Below are 26376 nucleotides of genomic sequence, written 5' to 3'. Positions count from 1 at the left end.
ATGTAACCAAATGTACTATTATGCGGTTTACCAGATCATTATCACCAATCATTTTCAACTACAAGCTAAACAATCACAACTTGGGTACGTCAAACCAACACTCCTACCTTGGTGTTATATTGGACAACAAACTATCATGGTCTCCACATATTAGTAATATAGCTGCTAAGGCCAATAGAACATTAAACTTTTTGAAACGCAATCTGAGTTGCTGCTCATCTAACATCAAAGCAACAGCCTACCTTACGATAGTACGACCGTCAATGGAATACGCTGCAGTCATCTGGGACCCATACCACCATAACAATATTCAACAGCTAGAGAAGGTACAGCGTAGGGCAGCTAGATGGGTCCTAAATGATTTCAATCGATTCAGCTCAGTCACAGCTATGTTACAGCATCTTTCTTGGCCAAGCCTTCAGCTGAGACGTAAAATATCCAGATTACAAGCACTTTTTAAAATTATACATCAAGATTATTCACTGTCAATTCCTCTTCATTTTATTTCAATGACAAGATCCACCAGACTATATCACCCACATCGTTTTATTCTACCAAATTCATCTACCCATTCATACCAACAGAGCTTTTTCTCCAGATCAATTAAGGATTGGAACAACTTACCATCTTCCATCATTGAGAGCAACAATATTGACTCTTTTTCAGCGGAACTGCAAACATTGTATGGAACTCTATAACTGTAATCTTTGTAACTACGTAGCTAAATTCATTTTATGATTGCTTTTTTTTCCTGAGCATATCAGCTGTGCTGTCTGCTCAGTAACAATAATAATAATAATAATAGGTTGAGAGAGAGAAGAGTCATACAACTTTGGCGCGTCTTTTTAAAATTATTTTTAAAAATCTTTCGTATTAGTAAAATCGCCAGGAGGTGACCAGTTTTATGTGAAACGTTTACGATTACTAACAGAAGACCGTATATTGAAGTACAACGTGGATTGGCAGTGTTGATAAGCGTTAACGAAGTCGGTACGCAATCCCGGGTACGTAGAATCCCGTGTGCCAACTGTCAGCACACGTGATACTGTACGTAGAACCCACAATCATTTCTGTACAAAACGACACTAACGCTATGCTGTACTGTAAGGTAATTGGAGGTACTATACGTGTAGTTCTGTGCTTTAGTTAGGCTGAGAAACTAGTTAACTACTCGTGTCATGCATTTTCAATAACATCTGTAAAATGTACGTAGCTACACATGATGTAGATGTGATCGTCCAAAGATTGCATGAGAGTAATGTAGTTCGAGCTGGTCAGCTAGTTGGTTCAATTCCAGATTATAGTCCGGCTCAGGCCTGACCAACCGGACCGTGCGAATTTTTTTGGGGGCACACTTTGGACTTAGAAAATTTTCACGAAACATTTTTTCCGGATAATGTTGTGTACATAGCCCGGATACTGACATGTTGAAGCCGGCTAGTTCGCAGGGCCAACAACAGAAGAACGCCGTGTTCTCCGCCAGGCTGGCAGCAGCTAGAAAAGAAGGGCGAAAAAAATTGTTTTAGAAGAGCCAGTTTAGAAGAACTCTTTTCTTCTGCCGTTTTTCAGAAGTGCATGGACTGTCCTTGTTTCGGCTGCCTCGTCAACTGATTTGTCAGTGACGTCTCGCATTACCTGGCCAGTGGCAGCACAGAGGTATTCACAACTATTGGTGAAACCGAGGGTGAAACTGATAATGTGAGTGTGAAGCAACTTGTGTTTTATTCTGGTGACACTACTGTGTGTAGCATATCAGACAATTCAATGTATTTTAATGTCATTCAGCTACAGTATGAAAATGTACTGTTTTTTTTTGTTCAATTAGAATTTTAAAAATAAAACTGATTCTACAAAAACCTGTTAATTTTAGCAACTTTTATATGCTCACCTGTATAGCACGTATATCATATAGGGAGTGGGTGGGAGGGAGGGTGCGGAGGGGAGGGGTACAAGAAGTGGTTGACAGTGAAAAAACAGTCTATAAGTATCATACAACTGTTTAAATATATACGTTCTTTGATATTGTATATGCATTAGTTTGCCAGTGATAGTTATAAATGGCGAACAGAATGTAATGAATTGCCCGCCCACGCCCACGCCCAATTTGCGCCTTCATTAAAATGGCCTTGCTCAAAGACGATTAAATGTCTATGACATAGTTTTCTGTATAAATACTTTGGTTTGTTTATCATGCTGTAATATTGTGCTGCTGTGTTATGCTATAATGATATTAATGCTTATATTATTTAATGATGTTTGTTTCTATTACTTTAGTGCACGGTGGGAGGTAGAGGCGTCCATGATGACGATTGAGCAATGTGCAAATAAGGTGAGTGTATGCTTTGTAAAAAGAAGCCCACGTAGCTGTGCAGGGCTCATCTTCTGTACAGATCAGCTTCTGTATAGTCTTTCATTATTTTATTTTTCCCGAGGGGTAGCCAATGCCCACGCAAAACACCGAAATGGTGTACCAGAGGGGTTACCAACGCCCACGCAAATGGTGTGTACGAGACTCCCTATCTTTATGCATTTTTAAAAGCATTTAGTGAGATTGCTAACTAGTAACTACCTGTACAGTTGTTGATCTACATCTTGTTCTAGTTATTCATGATCGATCATTGTCTACTTTGTTAAACTCACTTTCTCCATTATTTTTACATAATTTTGGATTTAGGAATTGGTTTCTAATATATTTGTGTATTTCTGATTGGATTTCTCACATAGCATACAAGAGTCCCAAGGCATTGGCTACCCCTCGCTTTTTACCAAAAGCCAGTTCATCTGTAGTTGACAAAGATAGTCTGACCATCTAATTATGATATTACAATCTAAATTAAATTCTTGATCACAGATACACATTTCCCTTGTTGCTATATGTGGCGCACCACAAAATTAAACAATGTAAACAACCATTACCATACCTTGTAGTGTTTTATTTTTATGTGAATATGTAGTGAAGTGTTTTATTTTTATGTGAATATGTAGTGAAGTGTGTGTGTGTGTGTGTGTGTGTGTGTGTAGTGTGTGTGTGTGTGTGTGTGTGTTTGTGTGTGTGTGTGTGTGTAGTGTGTGTGTGTAGTGTGTGTGTGTGTGTGTGTGTAGTAGTGTGTGTGTGTGTGTGTGTGTGTGTGTGTGTGTGTGTGTGTGTGTGTGTGGTGTGTGCACGATAAAGATTTTTTTAAATTCACCAATTTAAATGTGACTGTTTTTTCCACAGGTTTATATGTTGGAGAACTGCAAACAGCTAACTTGAAATTTTTATAATAACCATTTTAAAAAAATATTTATTTGATTACATGTACAAAATACAAAGATGTATCACGTGATCAAAAAGTTATTAGTATGATGTACAAGGACTATTGACCATTGAAAAGTTGATGAATTAAACATTCAAGAACGGAATGCTTCTCCATTGCAACTCGCCCACGCAATATAGCGCGCGTCACTAATAATCAGTGCTCAGCCGGGGTATGCGACTATGAGCCTTATCCGCAATTACGTCACAACGCGAAAATGGCGAAAAGTGTGGGGGCCTTTTGTACAGAGAGCCATTGGGAAGAAACCAAAAGCAGACCATAGGACTACTCGAGAAGTACGAAAATGCGTGCCCCTACATAGTAAGATAGTTAATAAGCCTCACCAGAGTTTTCTCATGCTTTCTTCACGTGGAACATCTCGAAACGTTATCCCTTCCATACAAAGTATCCCACTTGACCCCCACACTTTTCGCCATTTTTGCGTTATTTTCGCGTTGTGACGTAATTGCGGATAAGGCTCATTGGATTGAGATGGTGATTTTTATAAAATTATTTGTACCGTGTAAAACGTTCGTCACGAACGGTATAGCTAGCTGAAGTATTCAAAGAAGGATAGATCTAGCCTGATATAACCGGGATTCGTTAAAAAGTTCGTGCCTGGATTGTTGGGGTGAGCCAATATTTTTATTGCCAATGGTTCTATGCCTAAAGTTAAACCCCCTACTTTGTACCATGAAAAAGGCCGTATTAAGCTGTTACATTTTACGTGAAAGTAGATGTCATGCTGGCCATTCCTGCTAGAACCGGGGAAAGGTTTAAAAGTTATCTGACGCTCCACTGATAACAGAGCCTTGAAAACCTGCTTCCAGTGTAGACGCGTGTAGCTATCTTGTCAATAAAAATTTTTTTATTAAAAGTCGCTTAATTGTTGGATATGGTATGTGTGTGTATTCGCTATTTAGAGATGTTCCTTGCCCTATAGAGATGTTACTGTTTTTATCAAGGGGTAGCCAGCGCCCACGCAAAAACCCTACATGGTGTACGAGAGTCCCAATATTTAAGTATTTCAAAAACATTTCTGTATTTAAAATATATTTGGCAATACAATATAATTCTATTTTCCTTTTTCCCTTCTACAATCAGACTCTGGAACACACTCCCCCCCCCCCCCCCCCCTTTGTAATTCACTCCCCTACCTTAGATGAGTTTTGTACTAACCTGAACATTCATTATGATCACACCTGTGCACAACAATCTTTTTGATTTCTGCACAGTAACAAATATAATAATAATAATATTTTTGATTTTTACGGTGACGTTTTTACCTCGAGTTTTTGCAAAGGACACCTGAGAGAGTAGCTGGGAACTTCAGTTGAGACACAGGTGTACTTTTGCACTGTCAATTTGAAACGTTGTATAGAGTGGCTGGCTATATGGTAATGATTGATACATATTAATATGTATATCCTCTATATCATACACATGCAGTAGTTTGTAATGCCGAATTGTGACCTTATATCCATGTACCTATGTTTGGCCATTTCTGATTGTTATTGCTATACAGTAGAGTATAGCTATGTAACTTAATTGTGTCACCTCTGACTTCTGCTTCAACAGAACTTCCTTTTTTAGTAGCTGCAAATCAGTTAAGTAATTTATAGGACTTGTACCATTCAGCTGGTTGGGAATGACAAGTAAAACATCAGATGTTTGCAACATAAGTAACAATGTTTTTTTTTTATTTAGCCAAATGATGCCATGCACTGTTGAGTATTGTTAACATCTAATTCTTCTAGTGATCATGAGTTACAGTACCTCCTCTACAGTAACAATGCTATATAATTTTATTTCGCAAAGAAATGATGGGTAGCTATATTATAGTGATATGATGCAATGCTTATACTGGCAGTGATCTCACTTAGTTAACTGCTAGCTACATGATTACATTGTATAATTTAGTAAGTGTTGTGTGTTTTGTCACTGCAGGGAGATACCATCCTCATCTCAATAACTGCAGTATCATTTCCCTATGTGCAGGCAGGGGATGTTATGTCCTTAAGAAAACAATACATTCTTAAAAATTAGTGTACTTATTTATTTATTTATTTATTAATGCTTTACAGCACAAGCGCTGAAGGTCTGTAGGACACCTGGTCCTACAGCCTCCTCAAAGACTTTAGCTACTTAAGGTGTGTTTGAAAAGTTGGAGAAACTTCCAAAAAAGTACATATATGCTCATCCTGTAATGCTGACATACATGATGAATTCCTTTAACAGGATGTGATCATCCCTTAACTGTCCATATAAGTACTGGAAGATCATGAGGTCATGCACTCACTACTGGTAAAATCATGACATTATATTAAGTTAGTCAGTAGATTTCATTTTTGCTTTGGATTATGTTGTTGCTAGCAGTTGTAGTCTTGTTCTCTCAGAGTATCATTACAGTGACTAGTTGTCCTCTAGCTACTATCAATTGTACAGTCCAGTGTGATGATGATGTCAATATTACAGTGAATACTACACTATATTGTCATATTGATAACTGTACTGTAAAGATTATCAAGACTGGAGATGCACTGGTACTGGATATTGTTTACCTTGATGATCAGTGTATTATTGGGTGTAGTAAGACAGATAGTATAATTCTATTAAGGACAACCAACAGCAATATGGGGTCCTGCACTCAAGTAGACACAGCCATTGTTGAACAAGCACTGGAGATTACACTTGCAGTGTTAATATTGCTATTGAATACTTTGCTAATTATTCTAATAATTCAGCGAAGGATTTACACCACAATGGCTATACTCCTCCTGTTAGCAGCAACCACAGTTTCAGCAATATTTCAGATAACATTTGTTATTTATGAATCTATGAAATTTTTTTGGCCTACTTCTAATGCAGTGTGCATTGTTTTTGTGACATTCATTACCGCTACAGTGCACTGTAGTGCATTGTTAGTACTGGAAATGTTTGTGGTGATTGCAGCAACATTTTATAAGAGTGTTAGAAACATGCCCCCAAAAGAAAAGACATTTAAAGAAAAATGCAGAATGTTATGGATATTTTTAATTGTGGCAATCTCATTCAGTTTACTTATCAACATTGCTACAGGTTTATTGTTCTTTTTATATGATGACGTCTTTATTACTGATGATGGTTACTGCTTCTCGGTGTCTCATTTGCTTGGTGAGATAAACCAAGCTGCAATGTACATTAATACAGCTACAATCCTTATCATTTTATTTGCAACAGCGTCAGTATTCATCTTGATTGTGGTCTTGTTCTGTGTTCTATCTAAACGCAATTCAGTAAACATTGATGAAATTAACAGGAAATTAATAAAAATAGCTGTAATCTTATTTGGCTCAATAGGAATTAGTCTAATAGTATTCTATATAGTTGCACTTAGCACTGATTCAGTCTATAGCAGTGTGGTTGCTCTTGCATTGATAGTTTGTGAACGAATATGTATTCTAATCATCTTGTCAAGAGCAAAGGTAGAAACTACTCATCAAACTACAAGCAATGTTGAAAACAACTAGCTGTGTCATTAGTAACAATGTATAAAATCCTGCTTCAACCATGGAGGAACCATTTGCCAATATTATGCAGTGATAAAATGTATATCATGTATAGATATATGGAGTGCACATACCAATGCAAGTACAGTATGCCATAAAATGTGACTGAATTTGACAAAACCAGGCTTCGACGCACAAAGCTTCGTTAGGAGATATGGAGATTTTAAGTAATCATTGTGTAATAACTTCCCAGTGCCTACAGCTGTGCAAACAAAATTTGCACCAAGTATGCATCTATTTACTAGCTATCACTGAGTGGGTGTATACATTTCTGATACCCAAAATTAGCCCTGTTTTGGGCAGCTTTTCTCGAGCGGGTAATAATATCACAGGTGGTAGTAATAGGGTGGGCTTAATATAGGGGTATAAAATGAAGCAAGAAGACGATTGGAATCCAGAGGCCACGTTTGGGCTCTCCATGGCCCTCAAATCACTCCAAATTGACTGAGAACACTATTGGTGAGCTCTCTGTGAAGTCCCAGCTCACTACACACCATTATCACAAAGCCATGGCCATTCAATGACGCCAATCTCCCACTCGTGGCTTTGACAGGGTCGGAAGAAAGCTGCCACAGAAACCAGACTTGCCAGTCCTGAAGGAAGTACAGTGTGGAATATGATAGTGTATTAGGCCAGCAATCCATTTCTGGTAAAAACGTAAGTTTGATTTTGTGTGTGTGGAAGCCTTGTTATGTGAAATCCGGTCACAAATATACACTGTTAAAACTGAGGTGGTTATAGCACACTTAACCCCTTGGGGTGCAGGCACACTTTCAGGATATAGTGTGTGAAGCACACAAGACAAGCAGTGTGACTGAATTTTGGTGTACATGACACTAAGATTTGTAAATGAAAGACTATTTTCTGCTATTATAGATGATTCTAGTGTTAATAATTAGGTGTTCTTTGGCATCCTTTATTATTTATTATTATTAGCACTTTACAGTGACCAGCACTGAAGGTCTTGCCTTAGGATTACCTAACCTAATTTCAAGGACTTAGACCTAGTGACTTGACTTACTGACTGACTGAAAAGGTGTAACAGAAAAGGGGCCAAAGTAAGGAAAAAAATCCCTCCAACCCCAGGATTCGAACTGCAGGTCACCCAATGTCTAGTCGGGGCCACACTCAGTCTTCCTCCAGGAGGGATGGATTTTCTTCCTTAAACCTAAAGTATTTATTATTAGCACTTTTTATCATTTAGAGGTAGTAGGATGTGTAGAAAAAAATCAATTTTATTGAATTTATGTGCTATAAATAAACTCATTTTGTGCTAAGCCATTACACAGAAACGTGTATTTGTGCATATGTTATGCTCTAAATGTGTTGTACAGCATGCACTCCTGTGGTGCATGTGATGTGTAGGAGATGATAATTGACATTTGCCTCATTAGTTAGTAAATGTGAACCATCATCTCCTACACATAATATACTCCACCGAAGTACATTGTATGCATATCACATTTAGGGTTCATCACATTTAATAGTTATACCACGACTGCAAGGGATTTTGCTGAAATATACACCCAAAGCCCGAGGGCTGCAGTTGTATATGTCAGCAAAATCCCAAGCAGCTGTGGTATAAGTGATATATACCACTTCGGGCACACTCACCTAATAGGTGAAAGAACTAATGAGAACTCATCCCGTTTGCTTTATACAGTAGCATCTGAAAATCGATCGTGGTTTTAAAAGCGTGGGCTAATAGCCATCAAAACGTTGTCCATACGTTAAAACGTCATTAATACGTTACTGTGCTTCAACACGCTATGTTAGAAAACTTGCGATTGTGGGATTGAGTTTATATTGTTACCATTTTTGTACTAAGTTAAGCCAACTAACTTCGCTATTGGGACAGTAAGTAAGTTATTATATTAAGTTAAGTACTTAGGACTGTAAGTTACTAACCTATTTCAATGTAGCAGTAGTAGCTTTGCTGTTCTGTGGTCTGTTCAAAGGCTGATACGTGGTGGGTAGAAATGTGCATCCACAATCGCCCAAACGATTATTTTATACCTTCATTATCCTTTAGTAACAACCAACTAGTCTGTCTTAGCCTATTTGCTAAGCTTAGCAACTACTACAAAAACGAATCCCACAATGCAAAGCTCTATGTCGCTCAATATAACGAGTCAAAGCGTCTCGCTTCTTTGAACTGGCTGGGCATCAAAGTCATTGGCAAACTGCTTTCCCATGATATTGCCCGTGCAATGTCTTGATATTGCCCGGGCAATATGCAAGTTAAACACTGAGCGGCGCCTTTGAATGCCCACGCTAAAGTGGTATATATGAACAAATACACACTAATATTGTAGTGACAGTTCAAGTTGATGAACAAAGTTGGTGTGTTTGTATCAATAAAGTCATCAATTTGCATTAATCAAGTGTAAATTTACTCTTGATTAGCATTAACTTATAGAATTTCCATCACATTAATCCAGTCAACAGTAGAGAGATGAAAAATTTGTATACTGATGATCAGTGGGGGCCCATACATATCTTAAAGTAGAACATGTAAACCTCAGTTGAGTAAAATTAAAACCCACAATCAAACCCCAGGCTTGTTGATATAGGTTTATATACATTTTGAATCAATATTTAAGTAGAGATTTGAAAGCGGTAAGTTGCTGACTGACTAATAGTGTTGCGTACCATTTGTAGATTGTTGACATTCCAGGAATGTTACACCAATTGTGAAACTGCAGGTGATGTAATATTCACAATAATACTATGATGAGTGGTTGACTTTGATAAGAAAGCTGTCACATTCTACCCTTCCACTCCTGAATGCACAAATGTTTTTTTTCAGCTGTGCATGTATGATCGCACTATTATTAGTGTGACTAATATGGTGTGCATACTACTCTTGTAAGGATGTGCCAGTTTGGACAACAATATCACACCTGTGTTAGTGTACTACTCTATTTACAGTGTATTATTATGTAAACAAGTCTATAGAGCTATAACTACATATATAGTTGTGGTTTCACAATAGGCAAGTACCTTCAGTAACAATAGCAAGTGTGTGCATGCCTTTTGAGGTTATCCTTGATAATTCATTGGTTGCTATAACTATAGCTAAATTCCCTATCTCATAGTCACATTATTATGGTTCATCCTATATTGCTATGTTGGTTACAATTGAATTCATCAATACCATTTATGGCTTACATTTATGTGTGAAACTTTTACATCTTCAGAAGGGGATGATACATTTGTCACGTACATCCTTATGAAGAAATGTGGTTGCATATTGTCTTACTCATGAATACTGTCTAGTAATCAAATTCACCAAGCTCAAGGTGGTCATCTCCCAAACACATACAATCATGCACACAGTATATTAATGTATGCATGCTAAAACAATTAACAGTCTAAAGTGTTATAATGTTCAGTTAGTTCATGATCACGTGATTGGTGGAATACGATATTAATGAATAGTGTGGTGGTGTCTATTAGATAAGAAATACTACAAGGAATATGATGGAATGGTAACAGTGAGTTAATGCTGGAGTTATAACAATAGATGTACAATAAGCTATTGATCCTTAGTACACCAGATGGTGTCTTGCGTATAGCTACACATAATTAGAATCATAACATGCACAACGTAAGTAACAAACACATGAAATCTTCATTAATTTTATTTTTCTATACACAACCTGCAATGAACAGTTTGTTACTCAAGATCAATCTATGGAAAGTGATATAATTATGAGTGTCACTTGTAGCTGATGTAGGTGTTCTGCTATACCTCTGTGTGTATGAGTTATATCAAAGAATACAGAATATGTACTTGCATTTAAATCATTCTGCTGAAGAACTAGTACTTGTGGAACTCCTTGTGTTACAACAATTGTGTAACTATGCAAGTTGGAACATTCAAGAAAGTCAGAGGACTCTGGTAATGGTATAGAAGCTCATGGAGTAATTGGTTAAAACAGTGCACATTGTTGTAAAGAGACTGCCATTGCAAAACAGCATGTGCAAATATAGAGCTAGTGAGAATATGTGGCTTGGGTACAGATCCAGCAGTACCATACATCTTGCACTCTATACACCTACCTTGGTAATAGCCAGTTTTACAGAAACAGAAGAAACAATTATTGCAGAAATATAATTTTCTCAGGGTATATAGTATTTAGAAAACTTAAATTTTGTTTTTCTCCACACCCCATATAAAGTTGCATATACAAGATTGTTTTGCAAAGTTAATGGTATTGCTTCCACAGAAAATGCCATAAATTTGCTATTTACATGACTGGTAACTGCACCGATTGTATCTGTTTTGTGCCAATAAAATTTTGAGTATGGTATATAGCCGTGTGTCAGTGGGATACGTAAAAGTCTGAATCGACACTTAACACAGGACACTTATGTGATATACCATAACTGGCCACATCAACGTCAGTATCACCATCTGCAACATAAATATGGTTGTCATTGAGAACTGATCTTATTGTATGTGTCATGTCATTATACGTTAATTGGGGCAAGACATGCTCATTGTTCTCAACTGTGTCGGGGTCATACAGCAACTTCATAATTATTTCAGCATCATGTAGTCTCCTAGCTTCATGTGTCTTCCTTTTCTTCAAGTCATAATCAGTACCATCAAGTATCACAAAGGGTTCAATTCTGTTATGCTTTAATGTGAAGAAGAATGTCTCAATGTATTTTGCAAATAAAACGTAGTCTCCACCAAATATGTAGTCATGTTCAGCTAGGTGCTCGTAAAAAAGAGCGTGGCACAATGAAAATCCATCGATAACTAGTTTGCCTTGTACAACATTTCTTCGCCAACCAATAAACTCGTTCTGGACAAATGATGTTAATCTAGGGATACCCATTTGTTACCTAAAAATAATGTCATCGATCTTGTCGTAAACAAAGGGCGTGGCCAGAAATCATGCTCTAAATTTGTGCCATCAAAAATATTTCACTTTCACTAGGATATCTCAGTGTATCAATTTTTTTTCAATTCAATTATTAGCTTTATAGTGCAATGTTACAGGTGTACATGGTTGCACAACAATAAAAGTGAGTTTGTATACAATTGCACTAAAGGTAACCTGGTAAGTACCAGATCCCATAACTTAAAATAAGTACTTATCATTACTTATATAATTACAATTAACTGCTAAATGTTTCAAAGTTAGGTGGCTTGGGATGTTTGGAGCAGATGCTACAAGGACATGTAAAATGGAAACTATGCTGGTTGTCTGGATTGAAGTTTCTCATAAAATATCTCGAGGTCTTGCTCTTGCTCTTTGCACGATTGATTGACTGTAGATCCTCCTCAAGTTGTAGTGAGTTGTTTTGTTACTGTAGAAACTCCTGTGAAAACTGTGACTCTGATAGAGTGTATTAAATGTTGCCGGTGTTGTGAGATGCCAACCTCTTGAAATTTTAGGAGTGACTTATTCAGGATTTTTGTTGACTGGTTTCTGATCAACAAACACAGTTAGACTTTTCATGAAGACCAAAAAAGGTCACTACATGCTCAGAGTACATAAATAGCGCGGAGTCAACAGTGTATGATGCAGACATTTATACCTGAAGAAAAATGAAACCCGTACACCTTTTCCAACAATCTTATTTTAAGTGCAGGTTTGTCCAATTTTAAGCACAGGGCTAATTTATGGAGACATGAGGCATGAGAAACTAAGCTGAAAGAGTGAGAAACAGAGGGTGAGGCGTTAGAGCATGAGACTAGTAGCAAAGAGTGAAACTCACACCTAATGCACCTATCAATATTATGCCCCACCACCCCCCTCCCAGGCAAGCGTGGGGGAAAGGTGGGGATTTGACTTTCAAAAATCAAATTCCCCCGGGGGGTCCTTCACATACAAAATCCATCAACAATATTTCGAAATATGGAGATTTGCAAACCCAAATTTCTAACTGATTTCTGCCAAAATTCCAGATTTCCAAATTTCTGCCTTGGAAATTCTTGGGTGATAAAAGTTTAAGCTTGAGTTGGTAGTATGAATTCTGTGCCTTAGGCTACTGTATTAGATGAGCTGTGGTTTTGGCTAGTCTGGCGGCGCCCGCCCCTTCGAATAGCGTAAGGGTCTGGTATGCTTAGTATCACCGAGTTGTTCTGGAGGAATTTAATTTGAATGTAATGACGTAACGAAAATGGTCTTAACGGAAGTGCCTCACCCAAAACTGTGGCAGTGAGTTGAATCGAACTTGCTTCGCCTTTACACAGGAAAAAGTGGATTGGTCTGCTTTTATAGAATACACAGAACGTAACCTGGGTTTTTCGCGTATCAAACAAGGCGAAAAGAAATAACACTTTCTTCTCTTTGTTCTTTATTAGCTAACTCCTTCTGTACTGTTAGGGCATTTGATTCATTCTTTTGACGTAACATAAACAAAAATTCGCTGATTAAACGTGGATCGTTCTGATTGGTTGCACCATGTTTTGGTAATCCGGTACAACTCCACTATACTAAGCATACCAGACCCTTACTCTATTCGAAGAGGTGGGCGCCGCCATACTAGGTTTTGGCATGGTAGCCGAGCGGTTCAAGCAGTCTGGTAAGCCGTCATGACTCTATCGCGGTTGGGGCGAGGGTGCCAGTGCATGTGACCTCTCAGAAATTTGAACAAAACTTTCGTCAGTAATCCACGGACACACCAAAACGACTTACACTGCGGCCTTGCACTGCGGGAATTGAATTAGCTTGGAAGTATGCAACAAATTTTCGAATCAGATTAGATCAATGAAACTTGATTAGCAGTTTCGCGTCATCGCCCGCATGCTTTTGATACACCCGCACGGAATTTCATTATTGGTATTTCAGATTGAAATACTCTAATAGAGCAGTCACTTTTACTCTAATGGAGTAATCAGCTATACTCTAATGGAAAAATCATTTGTTATATGGATTAGTAACGTATTTTAGCTATGTAGATCTCACTTTTTTGGCAGAAATCTTCATGATTGGGATGTGTGTTGTGCTTTTGGAAAATAATGAATAATAACCGCCCGCCCTCATCAATTTTTCAAAAATCTGAGCGAGAAACTGGTAATTGGCCTTACGGACACATGTTGGTGCGCTTATAATCTGGATGGCGCTTTACGTCTTCTACTCATCTTCCTTGCATCTTCAGGGCCGGAGGAGGGAAAATTGAGTTGGTCAGGCCATTGACTATAATGTTGAAATTGCTACTATATACATGCCAATGAGAGAGGGGGTGTTGTACAGTGTGTTCGCACACTCTACGAAGTGCGAAGCACGAGCATTCTAGGGGGTTCTGGGGGCATGCCCCCACAGGAAAGTTTTGAAAATTAGACACTCATATATGCAATTTTAGTGACATTTCACTGCTAGCTAGCTATATAAATATGCCCAAGCCTATCTGTTGTTCTTCAGACTTTCTATACTATATGTAGACCTGACATACAGGGGACACAGCATGAAACTTGCTGTATGGTTCATTTAGTTATAGCTAGCAATTAGAAGTCCAAGGGGGGCCTGGGGGTGCAACCCCCAGGAGCTGCAGAATTTTTGCAATTTAAACGTTTGAAATGCCTTAAAATTTAAAATTGATGCTAAATTTTAAAGTAAAACTAGCTAGCAACTTGCAACTTTCCCACCAAATTTCACAGGGAACCCATACAGCATGGCCCCCTTTAGCTAGGATATAATTACTATACAGTGAATTCACACAGCTACAATAAAAAGCTACACAGCTACAAAAATACAGTATACTACTATACTGGTATTTATGAAGTGAACGGATCATCACGTAAATATACTGGTGGACAGTCACGAGACTAATCAGTTTTCAAAAATGGTGGGATGAGGAGAGTTTGCTCGGTATCTCGACAGGACGAGTGGGTAGTTGAAGAGGAGTGATTTCTACTCAACATCTCATCCAGATGGCCACCATGTAATGTATGGGGGTGTACAGCTTCTTTTCGCGGAATGAGTCGTCTGGTTTGTCACTACCAGCCTTTCGCCCAGTAAAAGAAGCCAAGAGAGACAAGCCAAGGAATGCTAATGATTATTTTATGAAGATTGAATTGTGATATAAGTGTGCTGGTTTAGAATCAAAGAAGGCACCTGCCTTACATGTGATAAATGTCAACTGTCAAAACACACGTGATACTGTACGTATAGAACCCACAATCATTTCTGTACAAAACGATACGAATGCTACGCTGTACTGTAAGGTAATTTGATATACTATACGTGTAGTTCTGTGCTTTAGTTAGGCTGAGAAACTAGGTAAATACTCGTGTCATGCATTTTCAATAACAGCTGTAAAATGTACGTAGCTACATGTGGATGTGATCGTCCAAAGATTGCATGAGAGTAATGTAGTTCGAGCTGGTCAGCTAGTTGGTTCAACTCCAGATTATTGGTCCGGCTCAGGCCTGACCAACCGGACCGTCTCCTCCGGCCTTGATCTTGTCTCGTGTATATACACATATAAATGCATGCAGTATAACTTACACTAATGAAATAATCAAAATTCGATGTCAAACATTTTAAAAATTTTAATCATATGGATTTATATATTTAAAATTTCAGTTACAAATTTCTGAATTTCAAAAAAATTATGTATCTAATAAAAAGTGCCAAATTTCCATAGTCATCGACTGGAAGTGAAGGACCCCTCGAATTCCCCACCCGTGGGGCATGACGAGTAGTCAAATCCCCACATGGTGTACTTTGGGAAAGTAGGTTGTTCTTGCAGGAGTTTCATAGCTTATAAAATCAAGCAAGTGCTAAAATTTTGAACAGTCAAATGCCCCAATAGTGGGGCGATTTTCAAGGTCAAATCTGACTGTTGAAGAATTTAAGCAAAAATTAGCCCCTTTTATGTATATGGTTAAGTAACTTATCGTAATTGTATATATTTTTATAGTTTATTATTGTAATTGTACATATGTATATAATTAAGTAACTTGTCGTAATTGTACATACTTATATAGTTAAGTAACTAATTGAAATTGTACACATGTAATTGCACATCAGCATTATACCCCTGGAGGGTCCTGCTGATTAACAATAAATAATAATAATAAATCGGATCAAATCCCCCACTATTCCCCATGTATGCCCAGGAGGGGGGTAGTGGGGCTTAATTAATATGAAAAACTCTCACGTGACATAAAGCATGGCGACTTTTTTACCTCCCTAAGAGCAATATGCTACAACACCCTGCTTAACACGCTTAGATGAGTTTCTTCGTGAGTGTAATAATGTAACAAATTTTCTATTTTTGTATGTAGGTTTAGGGTTTTTTTTTGTTTGTTTAACCTTGCCGTTCCCACACAGATCTCTTTTAAGAGTCTGGCTGTGGTCTGTCAATGCACCAATGGTAGGGTCCGCAACGCGAAAAATCGATATCCTCCAATCAACTACCTAACTATTGTCATGTGTTAGGCTAAGTGTAACTTATTATTATTATTATAATAATTGCAGGACTCTGAAAGAGTATACGTGCAATATAGTATGTAGTTAAGTTAAGTAGTTAAGTAGTTAATTAAGTATAAAAAGAATTATAAATTATAATTTGTTTAAGAAATCAGTAGCAGATGTACGGAATGCTTCAAAGGAATCCAAATTAACAACTGAGTCAGGTGAACTATTCCACAATCTGACAGTAGCTGGGAAGAAACTGAATTTGTGTATATCAATTCTTGAAAAAGGTGTTTGATATCTTCTATTGTGCCCTCTAGTAACAGTGTCGATGAGAGATAGTTCTAGTGTGACAGAACCTTGCAATATCTTATAAAACATCATCAGTCTACTTACTTGTCTTCTAACCTCCAAGCTACACCATTTAAGCTCATTCAGGATACTGGTAACACTACTTGAAAAATTATAATCAGACACCACAAATCTGGCAGCACATCGCTGAACACTTTCAAGCTTCTCAATGTTAGTCTTAGTATATGGTGCCCAAACTATTGATGCGTATTCTAGTATTGGTCTCACATACAAGAAATAGGCTTGGCTTCGTATTTGAGAATTACAATGATATAGATTATGCTTAAGAAGCGCCAATACACTATTAGCTTTTCTGCAAATAGTGGTAATATGTTTGTTAAAGTTCATCTTAGAGTCCAATATCACACCAAGGTATTTTGCATGACTAACCATTCTTAGTTGATTATTGTACAGGAAATAGCTTGTGGGTTTTGGATTACTTAAAGTAACTTGTAATACTTCACATTTATCTGTGTTAAATGTCATCATCCATTTATTAGCCCACTCTTCAATTCGTAACAAATCCTCCTGTAAGAAACGACTATCATCTGTAGTATGTATTGGTCTATAGAGCAGACAATCATCAGCAAACAAGCCACAAGAAGATGATACACAATCAGGTAACTGAGGTAAGTCATTAATGTAAACTAAGAATAATAAGGATCCGAGGACAGTGCCCTGGGGCACTCCACTAATAACATCGATGGGTGATAATTGAGAACCATTACAAGTAACATATTGAGTGCGGCTGCTCAAAAAGGATGAGGTCCATTCTAAGATCTCGTGACGTATTCCATAATGCTGCAACTTATGTAAGAGATAACGATGTAACACCTTATCAAATGCCTTAGATAGGTCAAGTAAGATGGCATCAGTTTGAGTTTTCTGGTTAAGGTTTGACACTAAGTCATGAACTGTGTGTAACAATTGTAGTTCAGTAGAGTGTTTGGCATGAAAACCGCATTGACACTTTGAGAGTATATTCAGACTATTCAGATGTTCCATAATATTAGTGTGTACTATTCGTTCCAGAGTTTTACAACACACAGATGTTAATGAAACTGGCCTATAGTTTGTAGGGTTACTACGATTGCCCTTCTTAAATATAGGGGCCACAGAGGCTATTTTCCAGTCGTGTGGAATCCCTCCTTGTTTCAATGATGAATTAAACAGCAATTTTGAATAACACCAGCGTGGCAGCCAAGTTTGTCACTTTCTTCTGGTAGAAAGCGATACAAATGTCTTAAAATCACGTGATTGTTCGTTCCAGCAGTTCGTAGGGTTCTTCGTATGCCACGATATTCACTCTCAACATTGTTCAAGTAGTCTATCATCAACTCAAAGTATTGGTGGTTTGATTTTATTGGTCAGTTTCCGGTGGCAACACGATCTTTATTATTATTATTATTGTTAATTAGCAAAGCCCACTAGGGGCAACACGCTAATGAGCATTACAATCACATATTATATTATATTACTTACAGCGTTCTTAAATGTTTCAAGATCTATTGTGTCGATGTTAGGAATTTGAAGGGAGTTCCATCAAATTCCTAACATCGACACAATAGATCTTGAAACATTTAAGAACGCTGTAAGTAATATAATATCTGTGCAGCTTTTTGGCGACAGACACAATGTTTCTTGCTCTGGAGCACAGGACAAGCAGAGCAGCAACTGCGCCGTGGGTCAGCAATGACCAGTACTAGGTAAAGTACCTGTATGCAGAGTATGGTTATAATTGAAGCTTGTTAGCCATCTGGCTGAGCCATCTATATGCTGAAATTCGGCCAAAATGACGCGATTTTTGCAAACAAATACCAGAATGGTTGATACATCAGTGAGACAGTCTCCAACAGCAAGGATACGAAGCTTATAAACACCTAACAATACGGCTATCTCGCCCAGTAAACGCAAAGAGCAATCCAATGCATGAAATAGGCACTCACGTGATCGATATTCGAATCTCGGAAAATATAATCATAATCTATTCCAATGACATTAAAATCACTTGGAATCAAGTGACAATCAGTTTGTGTGCATTAGATTCAACATCTCGATTAGCCCAACAGTCTGAGACTCTCCGTATGATGCCATCACATCATAAAACACACCCGCACTGGCCCAGACCACGCCTGAGTGAACAATTAACACAAATATTTACAAAAGGAGCACACTGCATGGCTCCTATTCAGAAATGAAAGTGATTTCATTGGTATTTTCGTGATTTGAATTTCGATCACGTGAGTGCTTATTTTATGCATTGGATTGCTCTATGCGTTTACTGGGCGAGATAGCCGTATTGTTAGGTGTTTATAAGCTTCGTATCCTTGCTGTTGGAGACTGTCTCACTGATGTATCAACCATTCTGGTATTCTTTTTGCAAAAATCGCGTCATTTTGGCCGAATTTCAGCATATAGAGGACTCAGCCAGACGGCTAACAAGTTTCAATTATAACCATACTCCGCATGCAGGTACTTTACCTAGTACTGGTCATTGCTGACCCACGGCGCAGTTGCTGCTCTGCTTGTCCTGTGCTCCAGAGCAAGAAACATTGTGTCTGTCGCCAAAAAGCTGCACAGATCGTGCTGCCACCGGAAACTGACCAATAAAATCAAACCACCAATACTTTGAGTTGATGATAAACTACTTGAACAATGTTGAGAGTGAATATCGTGGCATACGAAGAACCCTACGAACTGCTGGAACGAATACTCACGTGATTTTAAGACATTTGTATCGTTTTCTACCAGAAGAAAGTGACAAACTTGACTGCCATGCTGGTGTTATTCAAGTTACGCTTAGCCTAACACATGACAATAGTTAGATAGTTGATTGGAGGATACTGATTTTTCGCGTTGCGGACTCTACCAATGGTCCGGGCATGTAAGGTCCGGGCGGCAGAGGCGTAGCTAAGGGGGGAATTTGCCCCCCATCACTAAATGATTTTTTAAAACCTTCGTCACAAGTTTACCAGTATTAAACTGACACGAAAATGACTAAATCATGTACACTACTACGCGGTATCACCAGAGGTTGCTAGTGAATGCGCACACACAAAATTCAACTCGCTCGTGAATCCATCTAACGAAAATATTAGAGACATACGTCTATATTTAGCCTAGATTACTCGCGTGATAGAACATTTTTGAATCTAAAGAGTGACCCACTTCTCCGCGACAGGAGTCACAACTCACAAGTGACAAAGGAGACCAGATGACACTACGAACCTAAGATGATAAAGTGTTAGCTAAATAAATGTACCAAGTTTATTTTATCGAGTCGATCACACTGGACCTTTGTACGTACGGCAGTGCAGTCTGTTTTTACTTTGTCAGTCAGTCAGGTGGATCAGTAGGGACCCGCCGATTATGCTCATAATTTTACCTATTATGCTATGCTGCACTGCTCAAAAATTTACCTATGCTTAAATATATACTCAATACTTACCCATTATGCTCAAATTATGCCCAATTATTTATGCTTCAGTTCCCATGCTCTAGTAATAATTTCCAATTTATGGATAAATAATAAGTGGCTGAAGCACAAATATATATTTTTTTAAAGAAAGAAGAACCGGCCCAAGTTGGCACTCCCATCCACCACACTCTACTCTACGCTAAGATGTTCTATAAAATGGGTTTAGCCTTTTCCTACACCTACAGAGCTACTGAAACAGAACCTACAGAACACAGAATAGAAAAAAAAAGGAAATGGGGCTTAAACAGCCCCAAGACGCCCCTCCCCCAGTGCAAGGTCAACTGATGCTGGAACATGACCCTTAAAGGGATGACCAGAGGAGGAGCGAGAACCCCTTATGCACATGATGGCAGAGTGCAATAAGGAGAAGCCAAGACGGCAGCGAAGCCAGCTCATCACCCTACAGTACGGTGATTTCCACTTACAGGATAGGAGGAAGGCCAGGCGTTTGTAAGCCACAGTGGTGGAGGCACCCATGCCTCCAGAAGTTGAAAAAACAAGAGGACTAAAATTACCATGTTCCACCTCTCGCACTCTCTCCTCATACTGACGGCGCTTCGAAGTTTCATGCTGGCGATAGGGATTACAACGGTTTGAAGGGGCATAAGGGTTAAATATTCTAACATCAAAAAAAGTAGGTTCAAACCGAGAACCCCAGAATCCAGAAACCTTGATGTCCAAGCGAGCACCGACATCTTGGTTAGCTATACGTAGGGAGAGAGATTCACCACTCAAGGGCTGAAGGGGAGGTTCAGTAGATACATCATGACAAACCTCTGACATTAATTCTGCAGTCAAATCTCGGATGTCATTGTGGCGGATGGTAGGGAAGGCTCCGTTCGGACAGCTGAGAGCATGTTCAATGTTGTTGGATCTGCCACAGACACAGCTGACAGGAAGGTTCTTAGGAGACCAACCATAACGGAGAGCTAACGCATCACAAAAGCCACCTTTGTGGAGAGCAAATCCATGACATTCCAAAAGCAAAGTGGAAAGCCAGGAGGATGCACCCTTCTCACCAGCAAATTTCAGGGACAGTTGGAGATTGTTGGACAAAGTCGAGAAAAACTCTGAAAGCACAAACTTACTTGAAGCACAAACTTACTTGTCAAAATGTATATCACAGAAAAGATCGATATACTCTAATAGAACAGTCAGTTATATGATTGTTCTATTAGAGTTACTGACTGTTCTATTAGAGTATATCGATCTTTTTGTGATAGCTATTTTTATAAGCAAGAATTCATACTATTGCACAAATATTCTACCTATTATGCTAGCATTATGCTCAATGCTTTCAGGCACCTATTATGCTCATAATTATGCCAGCATAATCGGCGGGTCCCTATGCATCAGTCAAGCTTACAAGTTCTGCTAGCAAGACGGGTGGGATTTCGTGCAATACATGGCATTTGAATAGACGATATGCACACTCTATTACTCAAACGAAAAATGATCAATTAAGCGTAGACGGCGCAAAACTCGACGGTAACTTAAAAGCGGAAGTCCCATACAAAAGTATGGGAAGCAAATGCGTCTCGAGCAATAACTCACCACTCGAGCTAAGGACAGGCCATCTTGCTTGCCATACACTTCTTTTGCACGGAAAGAAGTGTATGGCAAGCGAGATGGCCTGTCCTTAGCTCGAGTGTTGAGTTATTGCTCGAGCCGCATTTGCTTCCCACACGGAAAGAAGTGTATGGCAAGCGAGGTGGCCTGTCCTTAGCTCGAGTGGTGAGTTATTGCTCGAGCCGCATTTGCTTCCCATACTTTTGTATGGGACTTCCGCTTTTAAGTTACCGTCGAGTTTTGCGCCGTCTACGCTTAATTGATCATTTTCCGTTTGAGTAATTGAGTGTGCATATCGTCTATTTCGCCGGGTGAAGTGAGTGAATATGTCATCCTATCAGCAGTGTGCTAGGACTGCAGCACAGGTTGTGGCTAACATAAAGTGATTTGTATTTGCACTAAAGTATTAGCTCTACCGGACTGTGGATGAATTTGTTGGAGTACGGTTGTGGCACGTGCGATGATGCTCGACGAATTTACCTCGATTGGAAGCAGTCAGTACTGAAATAGATAATTATGTAGCTAGTTATTTAAGCTGTAATAATACAACACCGCATGTTGGCTAGCCCACCATTGGGTCATTAGCCTTTTTTGCAATCATGAATGATTTTGAGTGCTTCGTGGGGCATCCTGCCCCACAATCACCTTCTGGCTAGCTACGCCCCAGCTGGGCGGACCATTTATGCTGTCACAAATGATCCGGCCGGACCACTTGTGTTTACATAACTGTTCCCCCCGGATCACCCATGCCAGTGCATAAATGGTCCGGGCTGGACATAAACGGTCCGCCTCCAATCTGCCATGCATGCACCCGATAATTACGCTGGCGTGAATTTTGCAGCGTAAGTTATAGATATTTGAAGCAATATGATTGATACTACAAACCTTTGACATTTTAAAGACATGGGTTAATCAAAACTTCATTTAAATGGATTTGGATTGTATATATGTGAGCTGGGTGCAGTAGCTAGGGTGCTACTGTCAGAGAAGCCTAAATGCAATGTAGCTATTTTGGGCAAAAATCAAGGTATAGCCTTTGTATATGTATCTCTACGGTAGCTGATGTTCTCAGTGTTCATAAAAATAGCTTTGAACTCGATATAGGTAACTTTTGATTTGCACGAGCTTCACATGTGGCCGAATTTAGGACAGAGGTGACTTTGAAGCTGTGTAATTCCCAGCCAATAAGGACTAAGCCAAATTTCTGCATATATTTGGAGAGTATAAGAGTTGCTCTTTCATATCAAGTACAGAAAAGCTTGATCAGCTTCAAGCATTACGAGCAGTACCACTCGACCTATATTACATTTTTTTGTCCGAGAATTGGGAACATTCGGACAGGTCACTTTTGCAGCTCCTGAAGCCAGACGAAGAAAGCTGCAGATCTGAAACTTTGCATGCAAGAGTTTATGGTCTAGACCTCTCCCAAGGAATAGCAAGAGCAGAAATTTTCTTTGCAGGTTTAAAGAAAAATCGTGTCCAAACCGATGGTGGTCGAACATCGGTGGCTTGCTCTTAGCTACTCCGCCAGTATATTTGCAAACTGCTGAGGACAAACTGTCTCCAGACTTTGACTTTGGTTAAGTTGATGGTTAGGTATAATTAATAGGTATTTTTTGTCACTCAGTATAGCAAGTAGTGACGAGTAGCTTAATTGACATTTATAACCCGGACCAGTTTTGCTCGGGTAGGACCATTTTTGTTGTCATAGCTGGTCCGGCCGGACCATTTATGTCGAGCATATGCGGTCCGGCCGGACCGTTTATGCACCCGGACCAAATATTTTGTTACAGGTCGCACGAGACCGAGGTATCATCATACTGTAATGTATTTACGTACATGTTTCTTCATTTAATAATGATGGTTCTCTCTCGTTGATAGGTGCATATTGCGTGAGAGTTGGCACGTCTGATTTCAGTATTAAATTGATAGTATAGTCGTAGTCTGGAGTATATAGCCAGCAGGGCCGCCCACAGGGGGGGGGAACTGGGGCATTTTGCCCCGGGCCCCAGCCTGAAAGGGGCCCCAGGAGGCCTCACGAAGGGCCCCTTGAATACCTGTAAGAAGATCAATATACTCTAATAGAGCAGTCAGATCTAAATACTCTAATAGAGCAGTCACAGTATTCTTCAGAGGAGCAGTGTAGCAAGCTTATAGATAAGGAGATATGGTTGGTGATGGGTAGTTATTGTCATTGCCAGCAGGTTGTGACCTTTTTTTTTTTTTGGTCTTCACCTTACAACTTGGGTCAAGGGCCCCACTTTAACTCTTTGCCCTGGGCCCCTTAATTTCTCTGGGCGGCCCTGATAGCCAGACCCTCGGTGTAAGGCGAGGGTCTGGTAACTCTACCATACAAGGCTTGTGCAGCTGGAATTTAACTGTTTGTAGATAGCTATATTCACAGTTAAGTTAATCTACCATTGTTACAGGCAAGAAGAACCCAAGCTAAATTAAGTACTTTTTACAAAATAATTAACGGATATTTGATTGTGCCTACAGATGATCTTACCCCTAAACTTTCAAGTTTAAGGAGTGGCTACTATCACCAACCAATGACTCTAATTGATGCATACAAATTTTCCTTTTTCCCATCAACCATCAAATTATGGAACCAACTCCCTGCTGATGTAATTAATTCCTCTACCCCTAATGAGTTTTGTAATAACTTAAGTAACTTTTATGATCACACCTGTGCGTTATAATCTTTTGATTGCTGCACAGTAATAAATATAATAATAATAATAATAATAAGGTAGAACCCTGGAATTCCCACAACATCATCTTGAATATCATTAAGAATCATGAGAAATGCCCATTACAGCCTGATGAATAGCATCATAAGCAAATTCTGCAATCTCATTGGTGCTGTACAAATAGAGGCAGCTGTACAAGTCTTGTCTTACGCTGATGACAGACTAGTCTAATCGGGAGTGGGATACATTTAACCGTGCAATAAATTTATATATTGGGTCTTGCACTATTCTTTACTTTGATTTTTTCCATGGTATTAAATAAGTTTTTAGCCATAAAACAAATAAATTAAATGTTAAAAAACAATAACAGTTACTACAAAAGTGATGGCAGTCTGGTCTCTATCTGGATGAGATCGACCAGTGCTGTTTCTAAGAGTGATCAAATCTGCCCTTAGATGATCTATATCCCCTTAAACATCTAATTGCTGATCTTAGGAGTGAAAAAGACAAGCAGCATCCTACCCATCCCATTACAGCTGTGTAATTTGAGTCCAATTTATCAGATAGCAAGGAGGCAAGGCACTTGTAAAAAACTGCTGCTTCATTAGCCATACCCCCTGTGGCTGAGAAAATTAAAGGAGTATAAAGGAACTCCGTTCAACTTAACGTATGCAAGCTTCATACGATCGCTTCTTACATAAGTCATGGTATCGGTAAATGGCCCTAGTATTGGTGGTACAATTACTTGTTGCTTGTGGGTTTAAAAAATTTACATCAATGTAGGTCTTCTCACAACAATCTCCCCAATATCCATTAGCTGAATGTCTAGGCGAATGCCATCTTCAGTGTTTGAAGCTAGGATGAACTGATCACTTGTGACTGGTAGTAAATGGGGTTCAACACAACCTCATGACAGACCTCAGTCAGTACACTAGCTGTCAAATCACGAATCTCATTGTGACGAATTGATGAAAAGCCACCCTTGAGACATGTAAAAAATGTTAAACAGTGAACTTAGTTCCACAGGCACAATGTTGAAGGAGCCTGGCTGGATCCCATCCATATCTGAGAACAACAGTATCATGGATAGCAGTTTTGTGAAGGGAGAAATTACTTTGATGCGGTATCAAGAGATCCGACACTAATCATGTATGAAATTTCCTGATTTCAAAGTTTGATTTTGCTGACATAATTTTTTTTTATTATTGTTTATGGTGAAATTTACAGAGAAAACAGAGGTTACAAGCTTGATTCTGATTTCTACCACAGGAGTGTAAGAGATTTCTCGAAGTGTCAGACCCCTTGTGCGGTATTAATGGTAATGTAAAAAACCGACATCTTCAAATTTTTTTGCCAACTGCTGTTACATGTTTGACTAACTCTTACTTGAATACAGCTGCAGTGGTGGTAAATTCCTTTCCTTCTTGGGGTAGAAATTGATTAAAATATCTACAAAATCTGTGGCTGCAAGCCGTACCTCTCTGCAGCCTTCACGATACTGGAGTTCAACCTTCTTCTGTGAGTAAACCTTCACCTTGGTAGTTTGATTGGTGAGGTAGATTTCCTATTGCTGCATCATTTGGGAATGATTTTGTGCTCCAAAAACGGGTTTTTGTCTACAGGCATCAAATGAATGATAGCCAAAATTTCCTTACATCACAGTAATAGTTGTCCATTGACAAAGAAGTCACATGCGAAGTATGGTGAAATTTGAAGATTGTTAACCACCCGAAATAGGGAAAATATTGTTATACCTTGACTACAAAAATTTTACACTCAACTGCTTAAAAATATGAACCCTGGCGTAAAACAACTGTAAGATTCATAAAGTGTAGTTAGTAGTAACAATGTTGTCATCTGCTGTTAAATTACAAAAGCACTTATCGAATCCAATCAGGCTCACGTGACTATGGTCACTAATGATACACTACCTAAATTGTGCCAGAGAGGTAAAAATTACAGTATGTAGACACAGTTATAGGTTTTTGCAATTGAATTCATCACCTTTACAATTGATTCTTCCCATTTGCAGTGGAGTTCATTGCTTTTGTATTTGTA

General features: G+C 38.8%; 1 protein-coding gene and 1 long non-coding RNA gene across 2 annotated transcripts; both read left to right on the top strand.

Annotated features, from left to right (window-relative positions):
• The first annotated feature begins 1439 nt into the window (after positions 1-1439).
• On the top strand, positions 1440-3454 carry LOC136257931 (uncharacterized). The gene is made up of 3 exons (XR_010702307.1): positions 1440-1698; positions 2275-2329; positions 3218-3454. It is a non-coding gene; the product is annotated as an uncharacterized lncRNA (long non-coding RNA).
• A 325-nt stretch (positions 3455-3779) lies between these two features.
• LOC136257923 (uncharacterized) lies at positions 3780-10273 on the top strand. Its single transcript, XM_066051252.1, has 4 exons — positions 3780-3927; positions 5244-5480; positions 5535-7501; positions 9506-10273. Exon 3 carries the CDS (start codon positions 5657-5659, stop codon positions 6803-6805), a length of 1149 nt encoding a protein of 382 aa, XP_065907324.1. The 5' UTR covers positions 3780-3927; positions 5244-5480; positions 5535-5656; the 3' UTR covers positions 6806-7501; positions 9506-10273.
• Positions 10274-26376: the final 16103 nt, after the last annotated feature.

Source organism: Dysidea avara, chromosome 1, assembly GCF_963678975.1.
Source record: "Dysidea avara chromosome 1, odDysAvar1.4, whole genome shotgun sequence".
In the NCBI taxonomy this organism is placed as follows: domain Eukaryota; kingdom Metazoa; phylum Porifera; class Demospongiae; order Dictyoceratida; family Dysideidae; genus Dysidea; species Dysidea avara.
This window is presented reverse-complemented; position numbering and strand designations above follow the sequence as displayed.

What these genes read in the sequence shown, in the direction of transcription:
- LOC136257923 (XM_066051252.1), top strand. Translation starts at nt 5,657, where the DNA reads ATGTTGTTGCTAGCAGTTGTAGTCTTGTTCTCTCAGAGTATCATTACA.